Genomic DNA, 15,487 nt, shown 5'->3' on the forward strand with positions numbered 1-15,487 from the left:
CCTTTCTCTCTTTGTCTGTCCCTCTCTTTCTGTCTCACCCTGCTTGACTCCAAAAGCTAGTGATCTAAAAAGTAAAACAATACCGTATTAGTTGTGGGATCTCAGCAACCTCCAGAACGTGGGTGGTTTGCCTGCTGAAAGTCAGCGAGGTGGAGAGAGAAGCTCTAAACCTCATCATACGCAGCCAAACTGAGCGCAGATGTAATTTATGTAGCCGTTATTGAAGATTAAGGCTGATTTTAAGAGAAACGCCATTATTCCACCCAACAATCTCCTTGACGTGCTGATTTGCATATTCCTAACGTGCGCCCTTGATCGCATTGTTGGCCTGTTTCGATAAGTGCATTTGCGTCGCCGGTACACAATGCACTACTTTGGCTGTAGGGCCTCCACTGTGCGGAAAGAACTTTTCTTTATGCAGAATCTGCCCTTAATGTCACATCATCGTTCATATGTGACAGCAGAGTCCACTAAAAATCCAGTAGGGGTTGGATTGAGCTGTGCCTTTCAAATGAGGCGAAGGAGGGCCTAATAAAGAGGTTTGAATTCTGTCAAACTACATTAGTCACCTGCCATTAGTCAGCCAGCGGCACTGCTGGCATCCAGGCGTTTCATCAGTAAATACAGCCATAGTCACATACGTGCTCGAGCCGCTCAGTCAGTCTGTGCAGGGAATTGGCTGCTACTGCGGAGCACATTGTGGATTTGTTTCTTAGAGAAGTCATTGCATTGGAACCTTTAAGAGTGGCACAGGCCGCTGAGCTGCCATCACTCGGACTGATTGTTGTATTGATGTAAACCCCATGGCCTCCGCCATGCGCTGCGAAATGACTGCCTAAGACGCTCATTCGCTCAGGGTTACTGAAAGATGAAAATAAAACGGGCCCAAATTAAATCAGCAGGTGAGGGAGATTAGGAAGGTAAACACTTTTTTACACGTGCTTTCTTCAAGCACCCATGATCCCTGCAGAAAGGGCACGCAAGGAACGTGGCGCCTTCTTTCGTATAAAGCCGTGTGTCAGATTGAGAGAATGTTATGAAAGACTTGTGGTAATCCACCGCTTGTATGTGTCATATAGATGTGCAACAAGCTGAAAGTGGTGTCCTGACTTTTACAAATCTCCTTATCTCACTCTTTTCTTTCGCCTGCAGGTTTTCCACAAAGTATTGGATGTCCCAGACATGCATAGTGTGTGGAAAGGGAATGTTGTTTGGACTGAAATGTAAAAACTGCAAGTAGGTATTGAAACTGGGTTTTGTTTTCAATGGATAGTCCGTATTTTGTAAAGTGGGGTTTTATGAGGCACTTATCTGTAGTTAGTGTATTACATACAGTTAGTACAGATACAAAACCTGAGCAATGTACTGCTCAATTTCAGCTAAAGTATACGCTATATTTAGAATATTTTTTCACTTTTTTGTTGCCATCAGATTGTTGATGGGAAACTAAAGCCATTCAATCGCTCTTCAAAGCCAAACTCCATTTAGAAAAAAATTATTGTACACCCCTGAACACAGAAGCTGCTGGTGTATTGTTACTCGATCAGTTTGTGTTATTGCGTGACTTTGGTGTTTCAAAGGATTAGTTTGGATTCTCCAGAGTCACATAATAACACAAACACACTGATGGAGGCAGCAGTCAGTCGTGGATGAAGTACCTGAGGGCCATACTTGAGTGAAAGTACAGATTTTGTACTTGAGAAAATGACTTTGGTATGAGTTGAAATCACCTATTAGAATATTATTAGAATAGCTGTCTTTAATAATTTAGGGTCAAAAGTAGTTTTATGATATTAAAAGTATTAAATGTAGTAATTGCTGTTCATAAAAGTACATTACTTAGCTTCTGTGTCAGTACCTCTGGCTGCTTCTCCAAACTGGAGGCGTGCCAACTGACATCTACTGTACACTGACTATGGATAAGTACCTCAAACAACCCCAAAGTACTATTTATTGCAACAGTTGTAGTGACTGTTATCATTTAAGTAATTTATAGTGTCATCATGGTTGTTTTTTGTTTGTATTTATTGTTTTTCCCCTGTGACACATGCTTATGAACTCTTTGTTTTTATCTCACTTGAATAAATTAGCAATCTGCACCTCTTGTCTGTTCTGCTATGTGTTAATGCTTTGCAAAAGTTTCATCACTGTGCAAATTAACTAGAATAATAAAAAGGCAAACACTAATCAGATTTCCTGTCCTTGTGTATGCACTTAGGCTGAAGTGCCACAACAAATGCACCAAAGAAGCCCCACCTTGCCATTTATTGATCATACAGCGAGGCGGACGAGAATCCCTCAAAGGTATTTTTTCAAGTAACATTTCAGCAGCTGCACACATATTTCCATCGTCTTTCATGGTGATATTTCTCTAAACTCATTTAAAGTTTTTATTTTATTGCCGTTTCCTTGCTGGTTATTGTTGATGATTGCAATTTGAAAACCAGTAACGACACTTACTAATACCACATTCTGCTACTTCGACATTTTAAGAGTTAGCTTGTCTTCAGTCTTATTAGGAGTTTGATTTGGGTTTGAATGGCAAATTTCCACCTTGCTACCATTGCTGGACTGTTTATGCAGACCGTGTTGATTCCCCCCAAACAGCCAATGTACTGACTATACAGACATTAGCTCGCTATAAACGTTGGCTTCAATTGTGTCTGTGTGTGCTTGTATGGCAGCTCAGACTCTAGCTGACTGCAGAAATCATCTCAGTGTCTCTCCTCTTTCCTCTCATGTCTGAAAGTTTATGATGACAGTTCATAGAGATGACAATAAATGTGTCTTCACCTGGAAAATTATTTATGTGTGAGTGCACCTTGGTGCAGGATATTTTGGCACTGAGCCCCGAGGAATGGTGAGGTAGTGGGACTTGTTGTGTCGTAGCTACTAGCTTGCCACTGTTAGCTCTCCACTTTTAGCTTTGCCAACATTGAGGATCATAGAAATAGAAAGAATGAGAAAACAGACATTGAACTGTTTGCTGTGGTCATCTGAGTGGTCCAAAAGAAGATGGCAATTGTTGTTAGTTATAGAGATAAAAGACATGAGTGGGGTCATAAAATGACACAGTGAGGAGATTGAGAACTCTATTCTGTGTCTTTCTTTCTTTCTTTCTTTCTTTCTTTCTTTGTATCTGACTATCTACCTATAAGCAAGACACAATTTGTCATAAACTAATAAATTGTCGAGCCTTCACAGTGAAAATACAGTCAGAGGAAATAAAAAAAAGCGAGTTTGTAAAATTCCATGATAATTTAATGAATAGAATTTGATGACTAAGAAATAAGAAGCATTTTAGTCACACACAAAAAACTCTCTCCATGCTTCTTACTACTCCACTGCAGGTTTGGTTGTTACTGTGTAACCTCACCGTAGTGAGTTTGCGACTTCACACAAGTCAGTTATACAAAAGTTGGTCCATTATAATGGTGGCAGGTTTTTGCGGTGGCAACGTAAAAATGGCTGCTGCTCTGACCATCCTGCTATGTTTATTTAAATGGGAGGAGAGTGCTGCAGGGATGACGTTTTTTTGAGGTCGCTCAGAACTTAGTGTTGCCATGGTTCCCTCTACAACGTGATTTTGACATTTGGATTCTGGATTATTGCAGATAAAAAGCTGCAGAGCAAACAAATAATTATGTTACTTGCATGTTTTGTTCAGGAAAACAATCTTCACAAATAAACACCACTTTTATGAATCTTGAAGTGCAAATGCCAAGGCTAAAAGTAAAAGCTAACATTAGGCTAGAAATGAACTACACCACGGTCACATGACTTAAACGTTGCCACTACTACGAGGCTGTTAAACTTTGTTCGACGTGTTGACGCTCTATAGTCTCATTTAGCCTTGTTAGGAAGCCGCTCATTCAAGACAAATGATCACAAGTGAGGTGTTTACTGATATATTTTATGTCACAAAACAAAACATGTAAGTCACTTAAGCAGATCTAACCAAAAATCCATTCAAAAAACCCATTAACTTTGAGACGAGGGAGCCGGGAGTGTTATAATGCAAACTCATGTCTGAGTTTTAGGACTCATCCCTGCACCACTCTAATGCTGCCTTTCTCTCATTCAATTTCTATGTTCAGGAATCACCTGATTTTGTTCTGTTTTCTTGTTTCGTCACACGAAATATTTGAAATATCTTTATAGTGCCTTTGACAGAGGTTGGCTGAGTAATGAAAGGAATGTAATGACTAATTTGGCAAACAAATGTTAAAGCACAGATTTTGCTGTTGTTTGTTGACTAGTAAGGTGAATAAATTACCTTTTCAGTAATGAGTTATTATCTCTAATACTGGAGTTACCTGCCCGACACTGGCTATTTGCAAAACTCTCCCAAGCTTAAGGTCAGAATTGGCACTACGAAGACAGCCTGTACCAAAGAGGCAACAGCTTCTAAACGAATTGTGTTCATGTAAATATTAAATCAGTGGGAAAGGACCAAAACTGTTGTCATGATTATTCATATATTTGAATGTGTCCTTAAATCCACTGAAGAGTGAAAGTGAAAGAGTCTCTGCTGGTTTGGGCAGATAGAAGGTTATCTGCTGATTAATTAAGCCACTAAGGTTTGAAAAATGTGACTGCGTCATGCACTGTTTGTACTAACACAGACAGCACTGAAAAAATTCCCATTATCTGCTATCAGAATTGAGATTCTTTTGTCCTTTCTCTGCCTCCCCCCCTCCCTTTTTTCCCCCAATAAGATCACCAAGGAACAACTCAAGGTAAAGAACGCTAATTACACTCCTTCTGCTTTAGTAAGAGAAAGTGACAGTTTCTTAATGACATAGTTTGCTTAAGGAAACTTTTTTTAAAGTGTCTTTATGAGATAACAAGTGGATGGTGTTCAAAAAAGGGCAGTTTGTTCATTTTTTAAATCAGAAGCGGTGCCTGATAAAGAGTTTTTTCTAATTTTCCTTAAGCTATTAGGCGAGTATTGTTTCATTTCAGTCTCCCACAGTGCGCCATTGTTCCTCTCTGCTTTATTTTTTTCTGCAGTAGCTCGTCTGGTAAGGACCGAATCAGTGCCATGTGACATCAACAACCCGCTCAGGTACACAGACCTGCACATCAGTCAGACGCTCCCCAAAACCAACAAAATCAACAAGGTGAGTGCAAAAAATAAACTGTGCATTACAAACTGTGCGTAACCTGTCCTACATATCACATTTATTCCATTTTTGGGGGCTGGAAAATGGTTATGAGTCACAGTGTCTCTCTCAGGGGATCATGAAACCGTACGAAAATATCTTCAGCAGTATTGATGTTTACACAGATGGATTTGTTTTCATATAATGTTTTTTTTTCTGCCAGCATGTCTAACATTTTCTCAGTTCCAGAGGAAAAAACTTTTATCACAACATTCCCACGGTGGCACCACTGTGATGGAAATTTTATGAACCAAATGTGTTGCTGAAGAAAGTTTATGTGTGTGAAAATAAGCCTTTAAAAATGCATCACTCTTGCTATTTTTTAACTATTGCTAAAGGATAACCAGATGATGTGAAAATATCTTTGTAAAGATCTGTTTTATACTTCAGTCCTGTTGATCCTTTGAGGTGTTATTATTGCACCTGTGTTGTGTTTGAAAGTTTTAGACCCTGCAATATTGTTTTTTTGTCGTGACATTAGATAATTCCCACAAGAAGATAAATGAACAGTACATAAGTATGTGGCAGAAAAGATAACATTTAAACAATGTAACACTTTAATTTACAAGGTTGTCGGTCTGATACCCAATCACCAGAATTAATAGGCACTGCACATTTCTGCAATCATATATATGTTAAGATAACATTTCTTTACGTGTCAGTAACACTGTGGTTAATGTGTGGTCATGTTTAGGGGCAAAAGCCACTTGGTCATCATTAGAAAAATATGTTCTGGCTTAAAATACCTGGTTTTGATGTTATAATCAAGGCCGGAAATGCAGCGATGTCTTACTAAAAAACAACTGGTTTTAGTTCTCGAATAGTGGTTTTATACAAAGTTTGCTTATTCACATGTAATCCCAACTACATCACTGTATATAACGTGTAGTCACTGTATAAACGTTGAAATGATACATATGAAATAGTCTTTAGCTGTATGCGATATTTCATACCTTCCTGAAACTTCACTGGGGTATACAGTAAAGGATGGTATGAGTGTGCCAGCTGTTTACAGTCCTGTAACTTATCTCTCCAGCTAGGTGTCACAGTGTCTTTCAGATTAGCTGTCTGTTTCACCAGTAGAGACTAAGCTCTGGTGGTGCATGCTGTGCACTACATACAATGAGTTTTAATAGAAAGAGGAGCGCCTGTATTTACAATTGTATGGCAAAACACACCTTCAGGATCTCTAAATACCCTGCTATATTGTAATACCACAATACTGCCCAAGCCTAGCATGAAACGCACAAATGTAATGATTTGTGGTTTTTAGAAATGTTAAATGCCAACAACAGGATTCCCCAGATATTTCCTTAACTAAAAACACCTAGATCCCGTCTTTACTAAGTGTAACATGATCCACAGCCTGAAATGTATATTTCTGATTTAAGATAAACTGCCTCAGTCAACAAAGGCAAATCTAGGGTTTTGACTTAGTACGATCCCAAAAATGCAACCTACCAATGGGAAAAATCTTAACATTAACCCCATTAACCCCATTTTTTAAAAAGATTTGGAAGTATGCAATAGTCTGAAAAATGTGCAACCTGGCCACAGACACTGGAAGTTCAAGGTACATAAAATGTTTGAATTCATTTCAAAATGATAATCTCCCCTTTTACCATAAAGTATTTAAACTCAGCCATTGACGATAAAGGAGTTTGACTAATGCACCGGAAAAAAATAGTATTTTGTATGTTTTTCAACTTTTTGTTTTTAAACAAAGACCATTCACACAGGCAGACCTCTGCCATGGGCAACTGCCCTATCTCAAAATAATGGAAAAAAGTGAAAAATAATATGTGTATCCGCCCCATGATTCTGATCCACTCCAAAATTTAATGCGTTCCTACTTGGCCCATGTTACAACCTTCCACCTAGTGCCAGTAGTTTTTTCTATAATCCTGCTAAGAAACAGACAAACAAGCCAACTAGCAAACAAACTGAAAATTTTATTTCTGTGTGTACATAAAAACATTCAGATGTGAACAAAACTACCACAACCCATTAAGTCAGAAAACATTCATTTTGATTTAGTTCCTCTTTTGTGTTTGTATGTTTGTTAGAATATCTTCAATTCAACACCAGGTTTCATTTTTAAATTTTGTCTGTGGAACTATTTGGATTATTGATTGTGACTTTAAATATTGTGTTCAAAGGAAGGTCTTAAATTACTTTGTGGAACTGGTCCACCATTGTGTGTTTGTCTGTCGAGCAGCGCTTTGCATAACGAGGAGTTGCTGCTTGTTGTAATAACTTACTGAATTTTAAACAGAATCAATTATCTTAACAGCGAAAACTAGGAAATTACAGCACTACACTACACTGTACTACATTACAACCACTCAAAACCCATGTTGAGCAGTTGAGACTCTGTTTAAACACCTGAATATCTCATCACCGGGCAAAGTGGTTGGTAAATTACTGTTATTAATCAACGAGAGACTCAGTCGTGTTATGGTAGTTTGTTTGTGCTTTGGGATAATAAAACTAAACTTTATTGCTCCTTTAACTCAAGGATTTCCAATTATGTGATGAAAAATGGAATAAGGCTCAAAGCATGTGAGGCTCTGAAGCAGGGGCACACAGAAGAGCAGCAAAGTTCATCAATGATTTATTTTGTCAGTCCAAGTTGTTAGGGTTTATGGCCATTAGCTGTTTACCATACTCCTCCTTTGGACTGTTGAGACTTCATGCTTGAAGTAGAGATGGACCACAGTGTATCACCAGCAGCTCCTCTTTATGCAGCATAGCAACACCATACAGTGTCTCTGGAAGTACAGCGATTAACATCCATCACCCAACCTTATTCTGTTAGATTGGCATGGTCCAAAGTTTGATGCAGCTGCAGTAATATTATTTAAAGGTCCTATAGTAAGCAGATTTTCAGCTTCATACTTGTATTATGGGTTTCTACAAGAGCATGTTTACATCCTTTGATTTTCAAAAAGCACATTATTTTGCTCATACTGTTTGCCTGAATATGTCGATATTCACCTTTTGTCTGAAATGCTGGATATTTGCACCCGTATCTTTAAGTATTCCTCCTGAAAAAGCCCAGTCTGCTCACATAGGTCAAGGTCCTTGGGTCTTTTGGCATCTTTGTGCCATCGTTACAACTGTTAATGACTGTAATGGCACTGTAGCAGCAGTCTCTACCTCTGTATAGTGTTTCTGTGACATCACAACTTCACAAAAGTCCTGACTACATGTTCAAAGTAGCAATTTCTGAATACGGACTGTGTGCATTCCTCTGTGGATTTATCGTTTTGATGCTTTCACAGCATTTATACAGCACCTATAACTGTTTCATAATGAAAAAAAAGATATGGAAATCTGACTTTTACAATATGGAACCAATCTGTGTTTATTGCAAACTCAGAAATCAAAAGTGAACTACACACTCTGGTGTTGTTTTAAGGATACCAAAGAGATGAGAAAAGCCACAAATATGTTGATACAACTGCTTTCTCTAACTTTCTGCCTTAATTTGTCAAATGATTAATTGCTTCCAGATGTAGTTCATTCATTACATATTGCATATAGTTTGCATCATTTTCAACAATTTGTTCATAGAATGCCCCAAATCTTTCTCAGACTGATTTTCCACCTTCAAGGCAGCCATTGATTTCCATTCATGTCAGCGAGTTAGGAAAATCAACTTGCAGAGATTAGAAGCGCGAGGAAGATAATTCATCAAATTGTCTTTAGTTTTTGTCAGTCACATTATCGTCACATGCGACCTCTAACATTAGGTGCAGGGGACACGTCAACATCTCTGTTGAAAACTTGTACATAGCCCCCCTAATAGAAAAATTACAGTATTAGATGTCATTTATTTTGATAAAACTACAAACATTTACACCATAAATGGATGCAGAGAAGCTACATAATGGCGCTTTAAAATCACCAAAATGTAGGAAAGTACATGTTTAATGCTCAAAATTTTTGGGCAAAAGAATCTGTTTTATATATACCCCTGTTCTGACATCTGAGATTTATGAATTGGCTGCTGAACAGAGAAAAGTTGTTTTGTTTTGTTTTTTTTTTGTTGTTTTTTTGTCCACATACCAATGTTTGCTTACTGTTTGCACTTTGGGTTTAAATTTTAGATGATGTAATTAATAAAGTGCTTTTTTTCAGCAGAGTCTGTAAAATCAGGAGAGCCTTATAGAGAAAAATGATTATCTATGAGTGATTACTGAAAAATGTGCCACACAAACAACCTTTAGGTAATTAGACCCCATTATTAAATTATTTTATTCAACCATTATTTGAATTGAAATTGGATGGAGTCTAGACAGTGGTCGTAATGTCTGAAAATTGAGTTGAAGACATCTTCCAGAAGTCACATATTCAGCTGAAGAACTGAACAGATGTGACCAGGAGCAGATTACTGAGGAGCTCATTGGATGAGGAGTTTGGTCTGGAGTCGGCTGTAATGAACATGGGAGGTTGAGGAAGGCAGAAGCAGCTTGAAGTAGAACTGTTTTACATTCTCACAGCAAAAAGATAATTCATTAACGGAGGTCGTGGTGAGATCAGATGGAAGACAGCTGGAACACTCAGGGTTAGCTGATTGAGTGAAATACATGGATGGATTATGAAACAATGGGCCACTGGGCACAGATATGAAAAAGGCCCCACCACCTCTCATACACATGAGCAAGATATACAGACTTTATGGTGGTTTTGCATCTTTTTGTAGATGTTATGTATCTTTATGTGATGTGACACATTTAGGTAATTTTAGAATTTTTGTGATTGTTCTGTGTCTCTTTTTACTTAGGTTTTATGTCTTTTGGTAGTTGTTTTATGTCTCTTTAAGGTCATTTTATGTCTTATTGAGGTAAAATTTAGTCTCTTATAGGTAATTTTGTGCCTTTTTCTTGGTTGTTTTGTGTTTCTTTGTAGTCATTTTTTGTCTTATTTAGGTAACTTTTTGTCTTCTTAAGATACTTTTTTGGGTTGTTTTGTGTTTCTTTGTGGTTACTTTTTACTCCTCATGTTTTTTTGTTTTTGTCTATTTTAGATGTCTTTTGTCTCTTTGAAAGTATGTATGTGTCATTTTGAGGTAGCTTATTGTCTCCATGAGGTAGTTATGTGTCTCTTTCTGTTTGTCTTGTGGTTGTTTTATGTCTCTTTGTGGTCATTTTTTGTGTCTTTTTGTTAATTTTCTGTCATATTGAGGTAGCTTTTGGCCATTTTGTGTTTCTTTGTAGTTATTTTTTGTCTCCTTATGGTTGTTATCTGTCACTTTGTAATCATTTTGTGTCACTTAAAGTTTGTGTTTCCCTATTTTTGTGTATTTTGTGTGACTCTTTACAGTTGCTTTGCTTGTGGTCATTTTGAGTCTCTTCCTGGTTAGTATGTGTTCATTTGAGTGGCATTTGCAGGTGAAGGCCTGCTTGGTAGGCCTGTTCATCTATCCATGGTGATTATTCCTATACAAAGAGAGTAAGATGTGTTTCCAACTGCAGCCCCACACAGTGATAACTTTGTCAAAAAAAAAAAAAAGTAAAGGGAGCATATTGCTCATTGTGATGGATTGCCTCGGTCGGGGCAAATTTCATGTCTCCGCAAGTTGATTTTCATATTTTACTAAAATTAATGAGACCAAGTGCTGCCTGGAAGGAAGAAAATCAATCTAGAAACTTGTGGTATGATTCAGAAAGAGGCCAACAATAAAGTAGAGTGCAAGCATTTTGTGATTAACAGACTGAAACTTGGAAGTTTATAGTAAAGCTTCTCTTTTCTGTCCCTCCTCAGGATCACATCCCAGTCCCGTACCAACCAGACTCCAGCAGTAATCCCTCATCCACCACCTCCTCCACCCCGTCCTCTCCGGCTCCTCCTCTGCCCAGCAGTGCCACGCCCCCCTCACCACTACATCCCTCCCCACAGTCGGCACGGCAACAGAAGCAGTTCAACTTGACAGGTATTTGAAAGCCTGAATAAACTCACCTTGAAATATTTGACAGAGTTTTAATAGAGGAAGCCCTGGCTTAAACTTGGTAATAATAGAAAAGACACTCATTATAATTAAAGATTTTGCCTTTGAATAATTACATCTGCAAGTTTTATTTAGTATCAACAATAGGTTACTGATAATTGACTGTTTCCATGGTGACAGTGCAAACAGAATTACTAATAACTAATTTGGTATGACATGAAAAATATGAGTAAAAAAATACAAAGGAACAAGAGGGCTCAAGTAGAAGCCTACAAGCTGACTCACTGGCTGAATCTAAATCTCCAGACTAGCGGACTTTGCGGGTTCGCTCACAGGAAGTCTGCAAGTGCTGAGGCCGTCCAGATCCACAAGGGCCTTAAGCACACTTGCTGCACACTTCCAGAAAGTCTGCTCAGGTGCAGACACCAGATCTCACAGGTTTAATTACCTACAGTTTATAGCAATACGGACATGAAGCTCTAATTTTTTTATAAATGCCGACTAAAAAAACAAAACAAACTTATGAGAACTTTCTGTAGTAAAACATTACTTGAATAATTTATGCAAGAAATCTGTTTGTCTGTTTGTAGAAGCTTCTGCCTTCTTGACCTCTCCTGAAACATTTTTTATTTTCTTTTAATTTTATTTATTCGGATTTTATGCAGTTTTTAATTGTGTACAAATAAACTAAACTAAGCTTTAAAAAAAGAAAGAAGATTTAAAATAACTCAATTTCGGCTTTTACTTAAAGTGTTCAGAGTCTGGGCTGTCTAACATCATCTGGGAGGTTGTCCCAGGTTTGTGTTGCGTGATAACAAAATGCTGCTTAATGTTTTGTCCTCAGACATCCTGAGGGCCTAGAACGTTCATAAGCATGTCAGAGATTTTTATGAACCCGATATCATACACTATATATGAACTAATGTGAGTCTGAATGCGGATTTACAGCCAGGTAAGATTGGCAAGTCCACCTCAAACTCAAATCAAACTTCAGCTCTACTTTTGTTTCTTCCCGCAGCCTCCAGTTATTTCAAATACAAACAACAGTTCATCTTTCCTGGTAAGTACCTTATAATTGATCATTACCCCTACCCATAATGCACTACAGCCAGCCGAGGAAAAGTACAGAGGAGGAGGGCTCTTTTGATGTCTGTGTTGATTTTCATCTCCTCACCTTGGCCGGCGTTAAAACTCTTGGCCCTCACGCCCACTCGTTGCTTGTCTGATTTGGGCCTCCTAATGATTTGTCAGTGCCCAGACTCTTTGCTTTTTGCCCACACTGGTACCACACAGTCTTTGCTCATTTGGCAGCTTATTACAGCCGAGAGAACCTGGAGTGGTGTGAGGAAAGGAATGAGGTGTAATTGAGATGTTGGGAGGCAGGTTTTTTGGAAATGCATAAATATACAGCGCACAGTGGTGGCCAGGTTCTGATTATTGTAGGCGCACATGCTGTTTTCTGTTTTTCAGTTAAATTACATTAGCTACCTTAATGAGCTGCTCAGCAACATGGTCAAATGCTACCACTTATGGTTAGTCCCATCAGTCTCAGCCATTATGCTTTAAGTGGAGCTAATATCACATTTACGTCATGTTGAATTTACTGTAAATGGACGCTAGTGTTTAGAAAAGAGAAAAAACATTAACATAAGCCTCCCAGGGGAAATTATAATAAGATTTAAAAATTGTTCAGCTATCGTTTATACACAATTGTGTCACAACTGGCTTAAATGTGTCCAAGCATACATTTTTGTCAGAAAGCACATATATCCTGCAAAAAGCTGTCAGACTCTCACAGCGATCTCAGACAAACCGACTGGCTCACATTCACACCATCAGCCAATTTAGAGCCTCCGATCCTCCCGGCTTGCTGGTCTTTGGAGTAATTCCATGCAAACATCCATGCAGGCACCACACAGAAAACAAAACCACGTCCTTCTCGCTGTGAGGCGACAGTGCCAGAGACTAATGCACCGTGCCACAAAGGGAATGTCTTTTTTTCTGTGGCTCCCACTTTGTGTCACAAATTGTCACAGTGTGCCAGCACGAGCGGCAAGCGTGGCAGCGAATCCCTCTGAAGTCTTTCAGAGGTAGATACCACACAACGGCTGACCTCACTCTTCTTACATGTTGAAAAAGAAGCGCTTCCAAAAAATAGCGAGCTGCTCTTTTTCTCTGTGCACAAAGATATGACTCGCAGTATGCGCTATATGTCCTTTTATGGTGATCAAATTAAAGATGGTCTTTCTATCTTATGTGATGGCACAGCAAAGTGATAGCAAAATGCTGCATATCAACACATACATTTTATCTGTCTATACCACCAAGCAACCTTTCCCACCATGAAGACATTTCCATACAAATCATGTCATGAAATAAAATGTAATAGGTTTCCATTGTGAAGCCAACGTTTTCTTTTCTTTGCTCTGCATTCAAACAAAGCACACAACAGGTGCACAGAAAAAAAACAAGTTAAATTCCAGCATATTGTCAGCACCAAGTGTTGGAAAATCTGACGTTTTCGTCATGAACCTTTTATCGGGCATAAAATGCAGAATAATAATGAGAACATGTCATTATATAGTGAATTTGATGCATGAGTAATGTTGCATTTTCAAAACACTCAGTGCTGTCAGTGTGCGATTCACTTCAGTATCCTTATTTGCTGGTGCCAAGCCAGCTGAAAAAGACATGTTCTTGATTTAATTACATCAAAGAAAAAGTATCGACAAGGTATTTTGATATCTGGTTGATCAGAAGGATTTACACGAGCCTCCACAACCTTGCAAAGCAGAGACACTCACATATGAAAATGTACCAGTGGTTGTTTGAACAAAAATCATGAAGAGGGAAGAATAAATTGTGCTAAAAGATGCTTTCTTGGAGTCAAAAAATTAACTGTTTAAGTTTGAAATAAATCAGCCAAAAATGAGACTAGTGTTAAAAAATAGGGGGAAAAAATGCGAAAAAAATGATTTTAATCATAAGCAACAGCAATTTCTCTTTTCAGAAATCATGACCCGGCTGCAGTGATTAGTCAATTAATTGATTTGTATATTGTAAAAAAATAATAATAAAAATAAAGAATTCGAAAATGATTAATTGTTTTGGTCATTTTTCAAGCATAAATGTTAAACCTTAAAGAGTCTTTACGTTCGAGGGTGTTGGTTGGACAAAATAAGCAATTTGAAGACTTTTAGCTTTGGGAAATTGTTCTGAGCATTTTTTTTTCACATTTTATGGCATTTTTATGAACTAAATGATCAGTTAATTAATCGTGACAGTGGCAGTTTAATGGATTATGAAAATAGTCATTAGCTGCAACCTTACTCAAGGAGGAGGGGCTCATGCTTATAAGGCACAAGATGTAAACATTAATGGTGTCCTCATCGACTGAGTTGTAACTATAGCTACCTCAGTGGTGCTTCCTTCTGCGCAGTGAGACAGTTTGCGGGTGTAGTTCAATAGAAAGAAAATAGTTCCTTCATAAAAATACTCAAAACGAGGTCTGCCGATTATCTTGAGTAACTTGGTCGTGATTTCTAAAAAGAGACATTGCATTGAGATTTTCTAATGTATATTTTTGGCGCTTTGAGTATCATAAACCAAGTGCCATCTAGTTCCAACACTTGGTAACTCGCACCAAAGTAATCTAGATTAATAAACAGTGCTACAGATAAGAGGAATATATGTCATTTTGATTTTGGGGTGAACTGTTACTTTAAGAGATAAATCTGTCCCGATTATAGCTGAAACAATCCACCTCCTTTGTAAAACAGGGAAAGCAATATAAACAATGTTAATAATGATTTATTACTGAATGCAACTTTGTCCTATCTTGACTGATATGTTGTGACTCTAATATCTCCAGATGTTGCTCCAGAAGCTCCTCCAAGCAGAGCACCGCAGGTCATCCTGCACCCGGTCCTGTCTGAACCAGGGTGAGTAGATTCTATTTTAGAAGTAAATCAATAAAACCACATCTCTGCCTTTAAAGAAATTAAGATAGTACTCCTGATCTTCATCAGTTATCTCGTCTCCTCCTCCCGCTACTCCTTCTCACAGTGGCCGCTGGTCAGAGGTCAAGTCAAACTTATTGGAGCGCAGATATTTGGGTGACAATTTCAATGCGAGAGCCGTCATGACGAATACTCAGACTAATGTTAGCATGGCCTTTAGTTCACGCTACACTTGGGATGCCAACTGGATTTTCAGTGGTGCTTTGAGGAAGCCAGTGGTCACGGGAAAACAACCGGAAGAAGAGGAGGAGTGATGAGATGCCTTTCGACCCAGATGTTAATCAGATCAGGATCTCAATCTATCACAAGAAACAGGGCAAGGAAAACCTCCATCTATAGGCGGATGGTCA

General features: G+C 38.3%; 1 protein-coding gene across 7 annotated transcripts in view; it reads left to right on the forward strand.

The window, feature by feature from the left end:
• Positions 1-15,487, forward strand: part of ksr2 (kinase suppressor of ras 2) — a 142,460-nt gene that overhangs the window by 89,872 nt on the left and 37,101 nt on the right. For 6 of the 7 annotated variants that reach the window (XM_088076455.1, XM_042488537.2, XM_042488538.2 and 3 more), the window contains 7 exons: positions 1,153-1,236; positions 2,219-2,304; positions 4,719-4,739; positions 5,014-5,123; positions 10,935-11,103; positions 12,137-12,178; positions 14,990-15,059. In XM_088076455.1, the coding sequence (XP_087932581.1) occupies positions 1,153-1,236; positions 2,219-2,304; positions 4,719-4,739; positions 5,014-5,123; positions 10,935-11,103; positions 12,137-12,178; positions 14,990-15,059 (582 nt within the window). The remainder of the gene's footprint in view (positions 1-1,152; positions 1,237-2,218; positions 2,305-4,718; positions 4,740-5,013; positions 5,124-10,934; positions 11,104-12,136; positions 12,179-14,989; positions 15,060-15,487) is intronic. The other variant, XM_088076454.1, reaches the window with a different exon arrangement.

Source organism: Plectropomus leopardus, chromosome 4 (genome assembly GCF_026936395.1).
Source record: "Plectropomus leopardus strain MGB_pleo_1.0 chromosome 4, ASM2693639v1, whole genome shotgun sequence".
NCBI classification, from domain to species: domain Eukaryota; kingdom Metazoa; phylum Chordata; class Actinopteri; order Perciformes; family Serranidae; genus Plectropomus; species Plectropomus leopardus.